At 33.1% G+C, this 22,019-nt stretch overlaps 1 protein-coding gene across 2 annotated transcripts in view; it reads left to right on the top strand.

Annotated features, from left to right (window-relative positions):
* Window positions 1–17,444: 17,444 nt before the first annotated feature.
* Window positions 17,445–22,019, top strand: part of LOC105202999 (troponin C, isoallergen Bla g 6.0301) — a 31,589-nt gene continuing 27,014 nt past the window's right edge. Inside the window, exons 1-2 of one of the 2 annotated variants that reach the window (XM_026141213.2) lie at window positions 17,445–17,759; window positions 19,237–19,267. In XM_026141213.2, the coding sequence (XP_025996998.1) occupies window positions 17,736–17,759; window positions 19,237–19,267 (55 nt within the window). In that variant the 5' untranslated portion in view covers window positions 17,445–17,735. The remainder of the gene's footprint in view (window positions 17,760–19,236; window positions 19,268–22,019) is intronic. The other variant, XM_026141214.2, reaches the window with a different exon arrangement.

Genomic DNA, 22,019 nt, shown 5'->3' with positions numbered 1-22,019 from the left:
TTAATCAAAATTACTAATTGTAACTTATTATTTTGTAATGAAACGTACTTACTTTTGTTAGTTTTTTAATTGTAAAAGAAATATTTATTATAAAATATATATAAAATTCATAACAGTATATTTATTGGTTAATATATTTATTTTATTTGATAAATATTGTATTAAAATGTTTTTCATAATTCCTTTATTATTTCCTTTATTTTCATAATTCCTAAATTATTAAATATATTAAAATATGAATATAAAATTTTCTGTGCTAAATGCAATATGCAATAATACATAATTATATATTATTATTTATTAATATATGTAAAACGTTTTGCAATTTTTTTACTTTTTCTTGTTTTACGTTATGAACAATTTGATTTGCATGTTTCTTATTAAATCTTATTCATTTTAGCAATGACTTGAAAAAAGAGAGAAAACGAAACATAGGAGAAAGAGTGAGAAGAAAGTATAGGTGGCGGTACTGTATGTACTCGCTGACTTTGCGCATGCGAACTTCATTTTGGGCTTCATACACATCAAAGGTGCCGACACAGAGTTGCGCTACTGTATATACTGTGCTTCCACCATGCGCTATCGTAAGCCGAGCGTACGCACGTGTTCGACTGCGGTGCGTCGTACGGTCGGTCGGTCTGGAGTGACGACACGGCGGAGGGGTGTAACGTTACACTTTATATTTTAAGTTAACGTTCCAAAACGTTTTTTCCGAGGAAAATTTTATTCGATATAATATTCGTTATTATTTATTTATATTGTTACGTCCGACGGTGGCACAAGACACTCTCGCGCACTCACGCACAATAAATAATTGAGCAGACTCTTTGAAAGGAACTGAGACGTTTATTAGAACACGTCCGTCACCGAAACGAGGCTCCAGACAACAGCAGCATAACAAACAACCGTCGTCAACGAGCAACCGTCAACTCATTACTATCGATTACATAAACTATACGGTGACATATTACAAATATCGCACGACCGTAACACTGCCCCCCTTCTTTAAAGTTATCGTCCCGACAACCAAGCTGGAAGGCTTGTTCTTCCAGAGATCATGAAGCTGCGAAACCTCTTCTTCAAAACGGAACCTTCTTGCTTCAATTTTTGCTCGTACAAAACTCTTCATCTTAATTCTTGAGCGCTTCTTTCTTGATTCTTCGGACAAGGGGGGGAAAGAAATTAACTTTCAGGGACCCAACGCTCTAAAGGCTCCCATGTCCCCGCCTCGGCATTTGCCTCCAAGCCCACGGGAAAACCCTGAATCAAAAACCGGGGCGAGGCGGTCTTCTTAAAAAAAGAAACTCGTTGACTTCCCTTTGCGCGTCGACCTTGCAAGCCTCCAAACTGAAATAAAAAAAATAAAATCCGACAAGTGCTCAATTCACAAAACATTAGTTTGCCTCTCTCTCTCTCTCTCTCTCTCTCTCTCTCTCACACACCCCCCCCCGATTTAGAAGAAAAATAATCCTCAGAATCCCTTCCCCCCAAGGCGAAGATTTCCAGAGAGGATTTCTGATCTTCCGCTCTACCCTGGGCTTCTGCCTCAGGTTACCGAGCATCGTCCCGTCCTGTAAACCTTAATTGACGACCTTCTGCTCTACCTTGGACTTCTGTCACAAGTTACCGAGCGTCGTCTATTCTCTCAATCAAAATTTCATGACGATCTCCCGCTCTACCCTGGGCTTCTGCCTCAGGTTACCGAGCATCGTCCCTTCCTGTAAACCTTAATCGACGACCTTCTGCTCTACCCTGGGCTTCTGCCTCAGGTTACCGAGCGTCGTCCCCAAAAATTTTCTATAACAGAAGTTCCCTAGAACTTCCATTATCTGAACGTAAACAAGAATAATTCCCCCCAAATAAATTTCGGGCCCTGATTCCCTATTCACACTCTAAACGTCTTTCCGAATACGGTGCTAATCTGTCTGCATGCACAACCTTTCTTCTATGTCTCAATGATTTTCGAATACTGAACACTACCTCGCTAAGTTTTCTTACTATTTCATAAGGACCTTCCCAATTCCTTTGTAATTTAGGAGCCTTTCCTTTTACCCTATGAGGATTAAACAGCCAAACCTTTTGCCCTTCCTGAAAAAGAACCTGTCTAACTCCTCGATCATATCTGTTTTTTATTCGAGAAGATCTAAGATCCATCCGCTCCCTAACGTTATTATGAATAAATTCCATTTTCCTTCTTAATCCACTAACATAATCTTCATTAGAATCTACTTCAGACTCTGGAAGACTACCCCGCAGCAAATCTAAAGGAAGTCTTAAATCTCGGGCAAAGCACAACTCGGCAGGAGTAACACCAGTGGCCTCATGTTTCGAAGATCTATAAGCTAAAAGAAACATTGGAACCCAATGATCCCAATCTCGTTGATTCTCGGAAATAAATTTTGATAAATAACCAATTATTGTTTGATGTTGTCGTTCTACTTGCCCATCAGACTGAGGATGTAAGGGAGTCGTTCTCGTTTTCTTAATTCCAAGCAAACTCATTAATTCCGAGAACATCTTAGATTCAAAATTTCTTCCTTGATCAGTATGGATCTCCATAGGAACTCCATATCGAGAAATAACCTCCTTAACGAGAACCTCTGCTATTGTCCTGGTCCTAATGTTCCTAAGCGGAAAAGCCTCCACCCACTTGGAGAAACAATCAACGATAACAAGTAAATACTTATTTCCAAAGAAGGTAGAAGGAAGAGGCCCAAGTATGTCCATCTGTATTCTTTCAAATGGAGCTCCCACATTGTAGACTTGTAAAGGGGATTTCCCCTTTCCGGAAGGACCCTTCTTGGAAACACAAATTTTACAAGTTCTACACCAATCTTCTACATCTTGCTTGCAGGTCGCCCAGAAAAACCTCTTACGGATTTTCTCTAAAGTCTTATTAACTCCAAAATGACCTCCAGTAGAAGAATCATGCGCTTCTTCCAAAATCCGCTTAATTCGCTTGCGCGGAACAACAAGTTGGAAAATGTTGAATTTTGAATTTGAAGATTCCCATCTTTTATAAAGAACTCCATTCCTTAAAACAAGCGCATCCCAATACGACCAGTAAATCTTGCAAGAAGGATCTTTAGAAATAATCTCCGTCCAAGAAGGTCGTTCTCCCGAGACCTTGCTTTGATAAATAAAAGAAATACCAGGATCCCCTTTCTGATCTTCACGCCACCCCTCCAAATTTTCTCCTTCTAGAATCAATAGTCCAACAGTCTCTTTTTCAAATAAGGTGTTCTTCAATTCCACTTTAGTACAATATTGACATCCGTAATCCTCACATAATCGCCTAGAAAGACCGTCAGCATTCTTATGACACTGACCTCTCCGATGGATAATTTCAAATTCATACTGCTGAAGCCTTTCCATCCAACGAGCCAATTGACCCTCTAACTCCTTAAAGGACATTAACCATCTTAAAGAAACATGATCTGTACGGACCATAAACTTTCGTCCATAAAGATAATGATGAAAAGTTTTTATTGAATCAACAATAGCTAATAATTCCCGACGCGTTGTACAATAATTCCTTTCAGCCTTAGAAAATACTCGGCTAAAATAAGCAATCACTTTTTCTTTTCCGTCTTGTGCCTGTGACAAGACTGCACCAATTCTCTTATTCGAAGCGTCAGTATCAAGAATAAATTCCCCATCCCCTTTTGGAAAAGAAAGAATAGGAGATGATGTTAATATTTGTTTTAATTTATCAAAAGCTCTTTGACATTCCTCGTCCCAAAAGAATCTAACTTGATTTTCAGTTAAAACATATAACGGTTTTGCTATAGACGAGAATCCTTTAACAAATCTCCGATAATATGAGCAAAATCCCAAAAAACTTCGAATATGCTTCTTATTATGCGGAACTGGCCAATCCCTCACAGCCACAATCTTTTCAGGGTCCGTTGCAACGCCCTCAGCTGATATAACATGACCTAAATATTTAATACTCTTTCCAAAAAGAACACATTTTTTAGGATTAATTTTTAAATTTGCAGAGCGTAGCCGAAGAAAAACTTCCCTCAAATTCCTTATCATTTCCCCAAAATTTTTCCCGAATACAATAACATCATCAAGATAAACTAAGCAAATTTTTGATAATAAATTTTGTAAAATCTTTTCCATTAACCTCTCAAAAGTTGCGGGGGCGTTACAAAGACCAAAAGGCATAACATTAAATTCCCAAAGACCGTTACCGATAGAAAAAGCAGTCTTTTCTTTATCCCTTGGATGAATTTTTACCTGCCAGTAACCGCTTTTTAAATCCAAGGAAAACAAATCGTTACCTGTTAATTGATCGAAAATGTCATCAATTCTAGGCAAAGGAAAAGAATCTTTCTTAGTGACATCATTTAACTTCCTGTAGTCAATACAAAATCTGATTGTTCCATCCTTTTTTTTTACCATAACCGCCGGCGAAACCCAGGGACTCTGAGATTCCTTGATAACTCCATGTTCTTTCATGTCCTGAATAATTTTATCTACCTCTCCTCGTAAATGGATTGGAATTCGACGAGGTACCTGTTTAATTGGGGAAGAATCTTTTACATTGATCTCATGTTTGACAACATCACAATTTCCTGCAACAATTTCATCAGAAAACACATCTCGAAATTCAATCAAAAATTCCGCAAAAATTTTCTTCTGACTGTCATTTAAATTTTTTGAATCTTTAATGAAAAGTTCTTTCAAAATTTCAGGAATCTCTTTAAAACAACTTTCCACACGAGAACATCTTAAAATATTTGTTTCACCAGATAAAGATTGACCCTCAAAAACGAAATCAAACACATTTCCTAAATTCATTTTTTTAAGAAAATCCACTCCTAAGATGCAATCATCGCTAATGTCCGCAATTAACATTGGCATTTCTACAGACAAGTTTCCAAGCCGAACTTTTACAATTGTTTTGTATTTAATCAAAATTCTTTCCCCCGTAGGATATTTCAAATCACCATCAAAAATCTCAACTTTTCGCTTACCTAACTCAACAAAATTTCTATTCAAAATCAAGATACATCAGAGCCCGTATCTATTTTAAAGATACAATGTTTATTATCTGCTTCCCCGGAATAACAAAATTCATCAAGATCACACTTAATTCTATTTAATTTAAAAAAACGTTTAAATTCTCTCCCCGTAACTTTCGGGGCTCCCCGCTCTTTAGTCAAACTCGCCCCGTCAAGTTCAACTATTCCGAGTTTTCCGATTTCCCGGGACATTCAAAACGTAAATGCCCCTCCTTTCCGCAAAGCCAACATTCCGTTCGATTTTTACTCACAAAATTCCCTCTATATTTATTTCCTCTTACAAATTTATTTTCACCTTCATTTTTACCTCGTTTTTCTTCGTTTCCAAAACCACCCTCTTTTTTCCTAAAATCAAAATTATTTCCTTTTCTTTTAAAAAAATTAAAATTACTTCCCGCTTTTCGTTCAAAATTATTTTCTTGAATAGATTTTATTGTCTTAGCTCTTTCTATCGCCACTTTCAAAGATGTCATTCCTTCTAACTGAAGGGTTCTCCTCACATACCCATCTGATATTGAAGAAACAAATTGCGCACAAGCAATCTTGTCTCGAACAGAATGTGGGCATTCAGGATATGCAAGCTGAGATAACCTCTCTATATCCGTTCCAAAGGCAGCAAAATTTTCCCCAAATTTCTGCCTTCTATTCGTAAATTGACAGTAGTAACTCTGTAATGAATGAGTTTCTCCGAATCGTAATTCTAATTTCGATTTTAATTCTGCGAATTCCAAACTTTCTAAATCTTGTATATTTTCTAATAGCGCGCGAGCTTTCCCTCTTAAACATGACACAAGCACGGCAGTTTTCATTTCCTGATCCCATCGATTTGCCCGAGCGATAAGGTTAAATTGCGACAAGAATTCGCGCAATGAGGTATTTCCATCGTACGTATCCGGTTTTAATTTAAACGAAGTTCGTGAAGTTACCCGCTCTCCCGCGATCGCGTCAATTTCACTCTCAAGAGGCATATCATTTTGCACACTCGCATTCCCGATTAAATTCGCGGCATTATCATTAGAAAGACTTAGCTGGTTTTCCCGAAGATGCCGAAACTCCTCCTCTCGCTGTCGCAAGAGCGTTGCAAAATCTTCCTGTTGCCGTAATTGCAACGCGCGCTCCTCACGCATTTGCCTCAACTCCTTCAACGTCGTCCGGAAAAGCGTCTCCGCGTTCGATGTTTCACTACTAAAATTCTCCAATGTCCGTTCAACGACATCCTCTGTCGTTCGTTCAACGGCATCGCCCGAAGACTGCATGCATGGGCGTTCGTCATCTCGTAGAGATTGCTCCGCAAACGTTGTAGAACGCGTGCACATCCCCTTTCGTGGGCTCCGTGATATAAAAGCCATTGCTCGTCGTTCAAATCGGACGAGCCCCCAAATTGTTACGTCCGACGGTGGCACAAGACACTCTCGCGCACTCACGCACAATAAATAATTGAGCAGACTCTTTGAAAGGAACTGAGACGTTTATTAGAACACGTCCGTCACCGAAACGAGGCTCCAGACAACAGCAGCATAACAAACAACCGTCGTCAACGAGCAACCGTCAACTCATTACTATCGATTACATAAACTATACGGTGACATATTACAAATATCGCACGACCGTAACAATATTTTTAGTAGAATTTTCTTTACAAATAAAATGGCCATTAAATAGCATATTAAATTAATTGTTATAGTATTATACATATGTATTAAATATTAAATTTAAATATTATATGTAATAAAATATTAAATATTAACGAATAATATATTTTATTAAAAAGCTTTACTTTATATTAAAACTTATCATATTATCAAAATTTATAGTTTATATATGATTAAATTATGTTTATAATTAAATATATCTTTTGTTAAATATTTTTTAACACGAAAAATTATCTTTATAATTTTATAATTTATAAAATCCTTGTGTTATAATAATAATGATAATGATGATAATAATAAAAATACTCAATGATATTAAGAAATCCTTCTTCGGTCGCAGCTAGGTTTTAGTGCTTATATTTATTCGTGTGATTTTATATACTTTTTCAAATTCAACCAGAATGTGCGCCGAATTAATTCCGGTCGTAACACAGCATGTCGAATAGGAATTAGTAATATCACTATTTATATTAAATTGATTAATTTAATATAATAATTAATGCTGATTTGCATTTATATACATATTCCCCCCTGAAAAAACTGTAAGAAATTTATTGCGAAAAATAATACCCCACCCAAGGTTTGAACCTATTTTTGCAATAAATTTCTTACAGTTTTTTCAGGGGGGAATGGGTATATAGATGCAAATCAGCATCAATTATTATATTATTATATTAAAATAATCAATTTAATATAAATAGTGATATTACTAATTCCTATTTGACATGCTATGTTACGACCGGAATGAATTCGGCGCACATTCTAATTGAATTTGAAGAAGTATATAAAATCACACGAATAAATATAAGCACTAAGACCTAGCTGCGACCGAAGAAGACTTTCTTACTATCATTGTGTTGTTACACTATCGGTCCCAAAACATATTTGTAAAAATACTCAACTTGACATATATATTTGACATATATGTATATAGCGGACCTTTTCGTAACGTACAACCGATATCTTCTGGACATTTAATGGACGTCCTTAGAACATTTTCAAAATGTTTTATTTAATATAACGAAGAACGCTCGCGATTTTCGAATGCATATTTATTATGTATGTCGAGAATATGTTTAATATACATAATATGTTAGATATTATGAATCATCTTAAATATGTCCTGCGAATGTCTTACAGACGTCATACTGCAGCTACAATAAACCAGGATGTCTTTTGGACGTCCATGGAACGTCCTATGGATGCACGAGATACTGGAACATTACAAGGACTTTTGTGGACATGTATCGGACGCCCGGGGACGTCCATGTGTTGTGTGCAGGGACGGAGACTTTCTTATGCTGGGTGTGGAGCATTCCACACCCAGAGCTCCCGTAGGTGTGGAATTCCACACCCAGAATTCGGAGTATTTAAAAAAAATATTTTAATTTTTAATAAATTTCAAGAATTTTTGACAAAAAACAATATTTGACTATGGTGCCCACGCTGCATGCTACCGCCCTGCTTACCCAACTCTCATATCTCGTATCCACTTTTTACATATCCTACCTAACTTTTCCCTACTTTCGTTGTTAATTGCGCGTGCCTACCTCATACTCGAGATCTCATTTCTCTTCATTGAACTGAACATAAAAAATTTTTTTACCTCCATTACATTAGAAAAGATTTCTTTAAATTAAAATGTTACTTAAATAAATCTTTAAATTGTTTTTTATTTAATCTTAAAAAATTTTTATACGCTACTGGATCTTTGACTGAAAGTTCATTATGTAACATTAAGTATACTTTACTTTCTTCTGATATAACTTCTGTCATAACTTACACTAAATATTTCTGTTGTGTTTACGAAGTTTATTTCTACGAGTAGATATTGCTATACTATAATTATAGCGTTAAATATAATAATATATATATCTAAAAAATAGGATAAGATTTCTTGTGATATCTTAAACTTATACAGAAAATATATTTCATATATATAACAAAAGCGATATTATTGAAACTACCTACCCCCCCCCTACTTCAATGAGGTACTCCACACCCAGAAAAATCAGAAGTCTCCGTCCCTGATTGTGTGGGAAGATCTTTACGAAGAAACTTACACAAATCTGACTCTGATATTTTTACCATATTCACTTCATGTAAATGTGCAGCTAAATGCTGGCATTCAATATCTAGAGTATCTTGCAAATCAACGGGATAGTAAGACTTAGCTCAATTCACGTAGAAAAAAAAATTAAATGTTTGAAGATGCCTGCCCCTAGGCCATAGCCTGGGCGGTAATACGCCACTGTTAATATTTGTACAGTATGTATGTGTGCGCGTGTATGCGTATGTGTTTTATGTGATAAAATAATTCTCATTGTCAGACACTTTGACTATATAAATATGGACTGCTAGTACTCCCCCACTTTTCCTATGTTTTCATGTAAGAAAGATCTGCAACGCTTCCATCTCCTAAGTGGCAGAAATGTGAAATAAAAAAGCGAGACAGCAATAGTAGAAGATCAGAAAAGAAAGAGACGAAATACAATATATCGCTTTGAATTTATACGTTCACTCCAAAATATGCGATTATATTTCTGTAAAATAAGAATTAATTTTACTAAATTAAAAGGAAATAAATATAAAATATATACATAATAAAAAGCATAGAGCAACGCTCGTATTGTGAATAAACACAGAGTATAATATTAAACGGTCAAATTAACCAGCCAAATTGATTTAATTCAAGATTTAAATTACAATAATATAGTAGACAAATAATTAGGAACGTTTTGGCTTTACTTAGTTTTCATCAGCCTATTAAAATATTTACATTTTATTAATGAAGGTATATTTAAAAAAATTATATAATTAATATATATATATATATATATATATATATATATAATAAAATACATAAAGCAAAAAATGGAGAGTAAATAATTAAAAATAAAAACAAATAAGTGATGTCATATAAATAAAAGGGAGCCTTATTAGAGAACCGTCATTTTCGGGTAATAAATTGTATAGTATAAATTATTACCCGCTGAAAATAACAATTTTAATTAAATTACGTCTTACAAAGTCTTTGTGTTCATTCAACGTAATTATTTTATCTTCATAAGCTAATTTAACCTCTTATAAATGTCATTGTTTTAATCTATTGAGCTTTTAGATCACTTAACTATACATTATTATATTAGACGTATGCATTAACCTTTAAACGGCCGCCATTGGACCTATTATAATTTCCTTAGAAAATTCCTGAAGTATTGTACTTATATCTTCGATACAACCTATATAATAGGGAGTCCTCCGCAGCGTCTATATTTAGACTTTCCGGCCGTCTAAAGGTTAATTTTAAAGGATTTTAAAATAAACTTACGGCTTTGCTATGACGAAATGGTTACCAAATTGATCATTTAAAATATTTCCCATTCCTAGCCACTACTTTTTCCCATCTTTTTGGTAATACATGGATTTCACGTCAAAAAAAATGATACATCTTTAGAAGCTATCCACGAATCGACCTATTTTTTGATATCTTTATAATAATGGAAGCGCTGCTCTGTTAGGCCATGAGCCATCGATCAAAATAGGTGGTAATCCGAAGGAGCAATATCTGGAGAGTACGGCGGGTGTGATAGAACATCCCAGTTAAGCGCTTCCAATGTTTCCTTGACCGGTTTCGCAACATAAGGCCGAGCATTGTCGTGCTGGAAAATCACTTTGTCGTGTCTTTTCGCGTAATCTGGCCTTTTTTGCTTTAATGCTCGGCTCAATTGCATCAATTGTTGTTGGTAGCGTTCTCTAGTGATAGTTTCGTTGGGTTGGAGTAGTTCATAATACAGTACACCCAGCTGATCCCACCAAATACAGAGCATGAGCTTGGCGCCATGAATATTCGGCTATGCCGTCGATGTTGATGGTTCGCCTGGCCTGCACCATATTTTTTTGCGCTTCGGATTATCGTAATGTATCTATTTTACAAAAAAGCAAAGCTTCCCGCAAATGCCGTTTTGTTGGTACAAATTTCGACATATGTAATGCTCAAAAAAACAATGTTGTTTACAATTCGGCACAGTGGCGCATACAGAAAACTAAAGCCACTTGATGGTGCTTCGACATAAAGTTAGCAACAATTTAGCCCGATGCGGTATAGTACTAGTTACGCCATCTCTTGTAAATCCTTTAAAATTAATGCATACACTTAATATATTTAAGATAATGGCCTAGTTTACACCGAGCACTTGATACGCGTACTAATTCGTAACTTTCTATTAATTTATTTTACTTTCGACAATGCGTGTATACATAATACATATATTTAATTATCTCGATTCATATTGTACCAACTTAATATACTATTTTTTAAATTTACTTCCGAAATTAACCCAGATAACCAAATGATTGTAAATTGTCGGCAACTTGCCACAAATATCGCTCGTAAGTTATCAGCAAAGCAACAGAAGGGGGTATCCTCTTTTCAGTATGTTTTTGTCAGTAACAATTTTCAAAATATAATAATGGCAAGTTTCCAACAATCTATTGGCAATAGACTTTAAACTCAGTTTTCAGTAACTTGCTGGCAACTGGCGCGCAACACGTCAGGAATCCTTAATATCTAAACAATGGGTAGGAAACAAGTGTTGCTGTTAGGTTGTCCTCAGATTGCAGACAATGCAAGAAACTTGTAGAAAATCCGTCGGCAATCTGATGACAACGATTTTCAGCAATTTGTGAACAACTGACGTGCAACATATTGTGTTTTTAAATTGCCATCATGTTATAAACAACAGGTAAAAAGATTTTTAATCCTTTTCATATCCCTTCTATAAATACCATATAGATCTTGTTACAAAATCTGTGTCATATCAAGACTTATATTCAACAGATAGAGCAGATCGGTGAGCGCTTAGTGAGTTAAGAGCAAAACTCATCAAAAAATATGTTCCAAAACTCATAAAAAAAAGTGTTGCAACCTTTTAGCTCATGACTGTATATACGCACATCGACGGAATCGGTATCCCTCCGCGCGCGATAAGCGGCTTCTACACATATACGCGAAGCGCCCACATACATACGTACTAGTCTTCCCCTTCCATGCTATTAGTGTGGCTGCTAAAAGTCGAAAATGCATTGCTGACACTGGGCCATTTTGAATTTTTACTAGTTTTATGAAACACACAACGACAAATGATGTACATTCATAATAAGAGTAAAAAAGTAGGTTAGGCGATGCATACGCAAGTATGCTTCGCTTCAGTTGGTCGCTTAGGCTTAGGTATTGACGTTTACGTGCACTTCTCTCACTCAATAATAATGCACATCATTGTCAACTAAATGCTGAAAACTTTTCAGCAATTATTATTATAGTAGAGTTGCTATTCGGTTGCCGACATGTTGCTTACAACTTATGAATAAAAGTAATACTCGCATGTTTCTGTTAACTTTATATTACCATTCGGTTGCCGACACGTTGCTCACAACTCATGAATGATAATCGTTGTTCACATATTGCTATCAGATTGCTATAAACATTGGTTGCAACAATTGTTCTACCGTTGTTTGACAATAAAACTTAGCATATTAATACTGAATTAACAAAAACATTTTTGTTTCATTAAATTATAGGCAACATAATAGCAATTGACGAGCAACTTAAATTCTGCAATTATTTGATTTAGATTGAGTATTCACGTTTGGCTATCTGGGTAAGATAATTTAATAGAAAATTACTAGTTAGTACACGTATCAAGTGCTCAGTGTAAACTAGGACAATGGCCTTGTTTACACCAAACCTTTGATACGCGTACTAACTAGTAATTTTCTATTAAATTATCTTAATTTCGGCAATAAATTTAAAAAAGGATATATTAAGTTGGTACAATATAAATCGAGATAATTAAATATATGTATCATGTATACACGCATCATTGAAAGTAAGATAATTTAACAGAAAGTTACGATTTAGTACGCGTATCAAGTGCTCGGTGTAAACTAGAACAATAACAACATTAATATTCAAAGCAAATAATAAATGTGTAAAAGTTTAGGTTACAATGCACTTAACTAATAACTTACCCAAAAAATGGTACAAGAATGTGTTTCTCTTTTACACTTTTATATTTGGTTGATTTACAACCATTTATAAAACAATATACTACCATTGTATTATATCACTCAATTGCACAAATGTTTATTACTGTCGCGTATAAAAGCCACACAGCACACCATATGTTATTTTATACTGGAAATCGTCGCTTAGGAGATGGGGGCGCTGTAGATGTTTCTTACAGCCTAAAAGAGCCAACTAGCAGTCCATATTTATATAATCAAAGGTCAGACAGTTGATCGCAAAAGTGCTTCGCTTAAGCGCCCGCGTCGGTTGCACCGCCTTTGTCAACCATGTCTACACGGCCCATGATTCGCTAACTTTATCCTCTTATAATTCAAAATGTAAGCGTTGGAGAAAATTTTTGTATAGGAAAAATTGTCTCAAAATTTACCTAAGAACACGTCTTTACATGGATACATGGATCGTTCTGAATCACCCTGTATAGGACATAGCTTTTTTTATATTTAAAAGCTGTAAACAATATTTAATCTAAATTTCTATAAAAAATGTATAGTAAAAAATAGTAAAAAATAAATAAAATGTTAATATAAAGAATTGAAAAAATTATTAGACAAGTTTAATAAATATAAACAAAACTGTTCTATATAATAATTGTTTAGAGAATTTAAAGTTTTAATACTTATTGTTAGTATTACATAGAGAAGAAGAGGGTAATATGGCATCCATTTTCATTTTATTGAATAACTTTGTTTATAATCAATATTTTATATTGACATTCGAATGATTATATTCGTCAAAGTATTGTTTAACAGATTTTAGACTCAAAATAATAAAATATTTAATACTTAGGACATGATTTATAAAACTGTGACGCACTTGATGGTAGAAGAAAGAAAGTGGTAGTAATATGGCTAGCACAAAAATAATTTAAAAGAAATTGATTTAGTTTAAAAAACACACAGTGTTTTATTACAAAATTACATATATTTAATTTTCCATAATTCAAAATTTTTCTGATTTAAAATTTTCCTGCGTTCAAAGACTTTAAAGATATTATGAGACATATTATTTTAACATTAAACAACACACATAAAATGACATCTTTAATACTTTCAAACACTGCCCTGTAGAGAAACTTGAATCAATTTATTGAAGAAATATTTCGATATAAAAATTTTATTTTAAAAACCGTATTAATAAAATTCCATGTTAATGTTTAACTTTGCATAACTCGAAGTGTATACAGCCGAATATAAAAAAAATTAAATAACAATAAAACACTCGAGTGTACATACATTTGTGTGATAATACGCTCAAATTCAAAGATAATGAGAAAACATGTATAATTAAGTGCTAAAATGTACTTTGAAAAAGTTTAGAAGTGATCGAAAGAAAAAAGGCCTTATAATTGTTATATTGTGTATTGGATTACAAGCACAATTAAAGAGAAAGAAAACGACGGACTACTAATTAAATAATTCCATAAACAATTTGAACTTGTCACCTAATAATGGAAATAATAAAGGTAGTCATAATACCCTTTTCTTATCTGTAATATTCATTATTAAGTAATATATTTTAAAATATAATAACTTAATGATTTGTATTATAAAAAAGTAACAAATCGTTATTTTTGAAGTAACGCATTACTTTATGAAATTAGTAACGAATAACGGTAACAAAGTACTCTTTGCCAAAAGCAATAATAACGGTAACGCGTTATTTTTTGAAGATAATATTTTCAATCCTGTTCTAACTGTAGATTAAAGTATATGCAAATAATTTACGCGAACTGACCTATTCACTTGTTTTATTCAGTTTTTTTTTTTATATAAGATTTCTCACAAAAAAGTTACACTCACACACAATGATGGTCCCACAGACCCCAACAAAACTTTACTGCCGTGCCGTTCGAATTCTTGTTAATCAATAAAGTTTGATCAACAATTTCAGTTAAAAGAGAAGATTTCAAAGTTTTTTTATCTTCTGATTCGAATCTTCTATCTCATTCCGTCTTTAACAGCAAGCGTTTGAAATTTCATAGAGTCACCCAAATCCTTTATCCCTTAGTGTGTTTTAGAGATAAGATTTACATATACAAGGTGTACCAGTAGAATCCGGACAATTTTTTAATTAAAATTTTCGCCATATAATAACTTATGAGCCGGCAACTAAATAGCATTCAAGTAAGCCTTATCCATTGGGAACAAAAACATAACTTTGTCATGGCCAAGCTGGTTAAGCAGTGTCCAGAATATAACCGGAGAGCCATGCTTGTTGAAAATCTTCGCGCGGGACATACCATGTCCGGAATAATAAAGTTCTCCGATTATCCAAAATCGACAGTTTACAACATTATTTATCACTATATGGCTTCCAAAGGGTCCAAAAAAAGGTTCTTAGATGGCCACTTAGTGAAGAATTGGCTCTTTGAAAACATGAGAATGTGTCGGAGTAAGGCATTTTGACCTGCTAACAGCCTGGATTTTATCCGCTAGATTATTTCGTGTGCTGTGTGTTTGAGGAACACTCCAACAAGACTCGACGTCCTAACGTTGCATCGCTGAAAGCCGCTATTGAGGTTTTATTCGCATGTATAGTGAAAGAATTTTTGATGCATGCGCGCGCTTCCTGCCCAAAATTGAAGCGGTCATAAAAGTAGAGGAGGGCTATATAGAATAAAATTGTTTTTTAGGAATGCCCTAACCCAAATATAAAAATATTTTTCATACGATTGTTATTTTTTATTAAAATAAATGTTTCTGAAAACTCAATAGATTTGTCCAGATTCTACTGGTACACCCTGTGTATAGTAAAAATATTAAGCAACAAAATTCAACCTCAACTGTAGTTGATGCTTCTTTACTTACTTATTGGAATCCACAAACATTGTGAAATTGATTGATGGATCAATTTTACCACCTTCTGTGACATTTTTTTCCAATTTTTATCAATAAACAGAGTTGTATGTATTATTAATACTGCAATAAACTCAACAATTAATTGTTACTTTCTATAATGCAAAACGGTACATACAATGATACATCCTTATTGACCATTCTATTATGATACTAGCTGTTCGCATTGCAATTTTGTAAACAATGTTTACGACAGCTTCATTCTTTACGACCATAGTTGCTTACAATTAAAGTGTTACGATAAATGTGGGTCTTTATGAAATTGTTCGAAATGGATTTCCATTGGAATTATTTCGTTTCTCCCGAAAAACACAATAAAAATTTAGAATAATTAAATAATACCGATAGGAATGCATTCCGAAAAGTTTCATAATACAACACTTGGCTGGAACAATATTTTCATGGTAATCTGGTAACAAATTATTTACGGTTTTTTTAAGGTGCTAGTATTGTTATCAAATTGACAATCAATTTAATTTATAATATTATTTCTAGCTTCGGTTTATGATTACGTTTCAAGATTAACAGTATTCGGTTCGCAATTTATACAAATTGAAAATATATATAAAATAATATTAGGCGCCAAGATCCAGCCTCGATCGTAGCTGACACTTCTTTATTTTTTTACTTATGTGTATGATTACACTTAAACAGCCTAGTTTAAGTTAATATTATTTACAATATTCTAATTAATATTCTTTGTAAAATAATTGGGTCCTTTGGCTTTAAGAATTTCTTATTATATTATTCTTTTTGCAAGAAGAATCTAACTTTTGTGGTTAATCCAAATCGTTTTCGCTTCTATTGTTGCAAAAGTTTTTTTGTCTCCATTCCAAATAGCGGGTCTGACATCGATTTGCCCGGTACACCATACGTACCAACGTTTACTGTCGCTTACTCCAACCACGGCATTTTCATTCTCTATTTTCGTACCGCTGCAGTATACGTCACACTTGCGCAGGAACGGTTGTAATCACACAAATACAAGAATCAAATAAACTCGTTCGTTTGTATTCATATCTCGAATATCAATGATTTCTTTAACTACACTTAATTTATTAATTTAAACAAATCAACCTAAGTTTTAATCCGTTTCATCTTTATCTTACTTATTTTCAATAATGTCATCCGTATCTTTGATTTAAAAAAATATCCAGACAGCATGAAACATTGCAGCAACGTTGTTGCAGCATTGCTACAATGTTTTATGCTATCAAATTATACACTCTCAAATATTTCTTAAGTAATACATTCTCTTTCTTTTCTTTTTTGTAGTCTTGCATTTATGTCAGAAAATAAACGTTTTGTTTGTTTTTAGGATAAAAGTAATTTGAACAAACGACCAGATCCGAGCCACTACATTAGGATGTTTTTAGTCCAGAAAAGTTCTTGAAATTTTTGAAGAAAAAGCAGTTTTTTGTTTGATTTGCAATTTTTCATGTCTTTTTTTTCTTTTAAAACAATGTTATACTCTTTTACTTAACAGTACTTTTAAGATTTCTTTCATATTTAAGAGTTCTATAAAGTATGTAATTCATCAATAAAGTCCGCTGTCATTATCACAATTATATTTTTCCGTATATTTTTAGAAAGAATGAAAAAACCTGGTTTTTCCCTTAATTTGATTTTTTTTTTTAAATTAAGAACAGTATTCCTTAATTAAAAACAGGATTCCTCTTCAGCGTCACCGGATCCCGCGAGCGAACACGAGACGAAAAGGAGCCACCTCGAAACCGTTTCTCTGATGTATCGCGTCCCAAAAATAGCGTAAGCGCTTTTCCGGAGGCAGCTTCGAAGCCCCGCTAAAGACACGCCCTCGACGATTGGCTGGAGCCAAGCTGGGGCGCGGTCCGCGATTGATCACGCAACCGCTATATCGTCCCATTCGAATATTACCGCGGTGTTGCATCGCCTCGCGGTAGTGCGTCAAATCAGCGACAAGAAGTTCGTGGGTTCCACATTTTTATTCGCAAATTCTCTTCGGAAGCAACAAAGCGAGTCATACGCTTGTGAGGCTTAAGTCGAAACCGGTCGAGTATACGTTTCGGTGTTTTAAGTAGAGTAAAAAAAAAGAGAAAAGAAATCAGTTGAATTTCGCGCCGCCATCATGGTATGTTCTATCGATGATATTGTAAGTCGTCGCCCTGGTAAACACACACGTTTTCCTACTGTCTATACTTACGTAGTTATTTGTTGTATTTTTTAACCGTGCTCGAGTCTCTCTTTCTCTCTCTCTCTCTCTCTCTCTCTCTCTCTCTCTCTCTCTCTCTCTCTCTCTCTCTCTCTCTCCTCCCTCCTCCCCTCCTCCCATCCATTTTTCCATCTTTTTCATTATTATCAAAATTATTTGCACGTGCCGCCTAGGCATTTAATTGTAGATCATTCTTTCTTGTTTCTAATCTGTCTCTAAGGCCGGTATTCATAGTCGATTCTTATTTCAAGACCGTCAAGTAATATTTTAATACGGCTCTATAATTAATTTATGATAATACTTAAAACGGTATTAAATATAAGAACCAACTATAAATACTGACTTAGATTACGTTTGTGCACCTTTTTTGTTATATTTTTTATGCATCGTGATTCAATAGCGATTAACAGTGTATATCGTGCTCGAATTTACTAGCGCGCCTACATAAAATGCGTCTAACCGATCTACTACTTCCGGCTGAGGAGATGTTTCTTGGAACATGAATGATAAATTGTGGAAAAACGTGATTGTTTCTTAAATGGCGAATTGACTTGACCGCCTCTTCAAAAAATCGTCTTCTCTCTAAAAATAAAAAAAAATGTGTTTTATTACTTTGAGTATGTATTATATGATACAACATTGTTCAAAAAATGGTATTCTTTTCGCGGCTGCTACATCGAAGCAAAATTATGACGGATTATTTAAAGCGGCGGTTCAAGAAAATTTATTTTAATTCATGAATTGTAATTAATATGATTAAATAGAATTACATCAAAACTTTTCGACAAATGGAAAGACATTATTCAATAATAAATCACATTATCATTGTAAAAGCATTAAAAATAGTAAATTAATTTATATTAATATAACTTATATATATATATATATATATATATATATATATATATATATATATATATATCACATATATAATAATAATAACATATATAATTTAACAATTTTGTTTCAATTCATTTTATATTTTTATAAATCTTAATTATATTTTATAACCAAAGAGTTCATTTTTTAGTCTACACGTAGCATGCTCGGATCTTCACGCATGAAAAAATTCTTTTTTTTTGTCCAAAATTTATCTATTATAAACTGAAATTACAAAATAATTCGTATTCACCATTTAAAAGTAAAGGTAAATTTAAGAGCCTAACTGAAGTTTAATGATTAAAACTTGTTGAATGAATTTTAACAGAGTGCACGAATGTTTCTTTTAAAGTAACTAGCAATTTTTAATTAAACGCAATAAATTTATTAAAAATTGTTTACAATTTTTAATGATTACGAATGATAGAAGAATGATAAATATTTTCGATGTTCGACATGGACATGTCTAAAAAAATATATTTTATACTTATTAATAATTGTTATTTTACAAGTTTATCATAACTTTTGCGATTTACAGGCTGACGAGCTGCCGCCGGAACAAATTGCCGGTATGTATTTAAATTAAAAATTAATAAACAATTTGTTAATCTTTAGTAAACTTTCACATCGCAATAAATTCTAACGTAATCGCAAATAATTCTAACATAAATTAGTTTAATTAAAAAACCCATAGTAAAAAAGTATAAAATGACTTTATCCAAACTTTTATTAAATATATTCCTTTTCTTAAATTATTTTTTAATAACCCGTCTTGAATTTTTATACAAATTGTCTTGAAAATCGAATATTCTATTTAGAAAAGTCGGCAATGAAGCGACTAAAAGTTATGAGATTTGTTGATATTGCTGTCAGTATAACAGAAATAGATATTCATATATTCCAAGAAAACCCAGAATGTAAACAAATGTAAAACGCAATAAACGAACAAATAGGCATAAATCTATTGTTATTCTCATTTATAGAGAGAAAAGGTATTATAGTTACTGTTGACAATATGGCTACCCCTATTATTTCCGTTATTAGGTGACGTATTCTAATAATTGCTTATGAAGTTATTCATTTAGTAACCCGCCGTTTTTTAGTTATGCTAATATGCCAATACATAATGACTGACAATTGTTATAAGACATTTTTACTTTTGAGCACTTCTAAACTTTTTCAAGGTACACTTTTTACTTTTAATTACATATACTTCCTCACTATTTTTCAAACTTGAGTGTATTATCACACAAAGGTACATACACTCGAGTTTTTTTTTTGTTATTTAACTTTTTATTCGGCCGTATACATTTCGAGTTATACAAAGTTAAAACAATAACTTGGAATTTTGTTAATATGATGTTTAGCGACATTTTTATATCGAAATATTTCTTTGATAAATCGATTGTCATTCTAAAGAACGGTGTTTAAAACATTAGAGACATCATTTTATGCTTGTTGTTAAAAAACAGAGATAAAATAATATTTTTAATAAAATTTCTAATGATATTTCTAAAGCTTTTAAACGCAGAAAAATTTTAAACAATGGAAAATTAAAAATATATAATTTTGTAACAAGGTACTGTGTTTCTTTTAAACTAAACTAATTTTTTATAATTATTTTTATGGATAGCCATATTACAACCACTTTTTTCTTCCACCAATTATGCACTGCATCAGATTTTTATAAATCATGTCCTAAATAATAAATATTTCATTACTTTGAGTCTAGAATCTGTTAAACAACACTCTGACAAATGTAATCGTTCAAGTTTTAATATAAAATATTAATTACAAAGTTATTCAATAAAATAAAAATGGGTGCCATATTATCCTCTTTTCTATATACAAAGTGTTTTACCATTACCGAATAGAAGTGTAAATTTCTAAAAGAAATGTCAAATATGTGTGATAGTTTGTTTCTCACAAATAATAAATATTGGATAATTATATCTGTATTCTCTATCTGTAATATTTTACAAAATTCTTATTATTAGGTGTAGAAATTTGGTGCCTTTTTAAAATAAATTTCCTTTTTGTTAATAGGAAAACTGTGTTCCTTTTAATCCTTGCGACATTCATTATTTTCGATGACTTTGTTCCTCTTTTAGACGAATTCTCTTCTGTAAAAAAAAATAGCGGTTTAATGCAATGAAATCATCGATATTTTTCCGCACCTCTTCTAATGGTTTAAAATGCGTATCGATAAAATGATATCAGAGCGATCAGAACAGGTGATAATCCGATTGGAGATCCGAAAAATAAGCTAAGAGAAAAGAGAACTTCTCAGCCCAGTAAATAAATGACGTCTTTTGTCCTTTTTGCGACGTGTACCCAGCGTTATGCTGCAAAATAACTTGTTTCGTTCCATGTCAGTAAATAATCTTTTTCTTTCAAATTGGTCACACAAACGAATGAGTTATTACTGATGACGCTTTAAATTGATAGTCTGACTAGATTCTCTCTCTCTGTCTCTCTCTCTCTCTCTCTCTCTCTCTCTCTCTCTCTCTCTCTCTCTCTCTCTCTCGCTCTCCCTCCCCTCTCTCTCTCTCTCTCTCTCTCTCTCTCTCTCTCTCTCTCTCTCTCTCTCGTAGTATACTAATCCTTTCACATTCCACCAAATACACAATAAAATTTTATAGCATGAATATTTAATTTCGCAGTTGATGTCGCAGTAAATATCATTTCTTGCATGTCTTATGCGTCACTACATCTTCGTCTAAAGCAGAATAAATCATTTCCGGGGGTTCAACAGCATTTTCCTTTGAAATGCGAAGAATATAATGTCCTTATCTAATTTCCTTTATTTAATATAATCATACTATACGTATAGTTTTAAAAAAACCGCTTTTTCAAATCGCTGGAAAAAAACCGGAAAAATTGCTTTTTTGCAAAAAATTGCTGCTTTTACTATATAAATGACATGTTACTTAATTTTTAATGTCTTTCATCACATTAATATGATCCTGGAAGTTATGTAATCTTATTTTTTTGTTAAAATTTTTATTTTTTCTCCTATTTTTATAGTAAAACATAGTCTAAACTTCTAATAGTAACATAGTAGAGTTTAAATGTATAACTGTACTTTGTACATATTCTCTGCACAAGCGGTTATTGTGAAGATATATACATATAAAATGAACTCAGCATTAGCTCTAGACATGTGAATCATAATTTTCCTAATTACCATAAGAAATTTTACCATAAGAGATTACAAAAGAAGGCTTATCGACTGCTTGCGTAAGCTCATAGAGTCAACGTTCTTTCTCTTATGCTGTCTGAGAAAAATTTAAGGACAAAGACTAACATTAATCTAATTTT

The sequence above is a fragment of the Solenopsis invicta genome, chromosome 7 (assembly GCF_016802725.1).
Source record: "Solenopsis invicta isolate M01_SB chromosome 7, UNIL_Sinv_3.0, whole genome shotgun sequence".
In the NCBI taxonomy this organism is placed as follows: Eukaryota; Metazoa; Arthropoda; class Insecta; order Hymenoptera; family Formicidae; genus Solenopsis; species Solenopsis invicta.
This window is presented reverse-complemented; position numbering and strand designations above follow the sequence as displayed.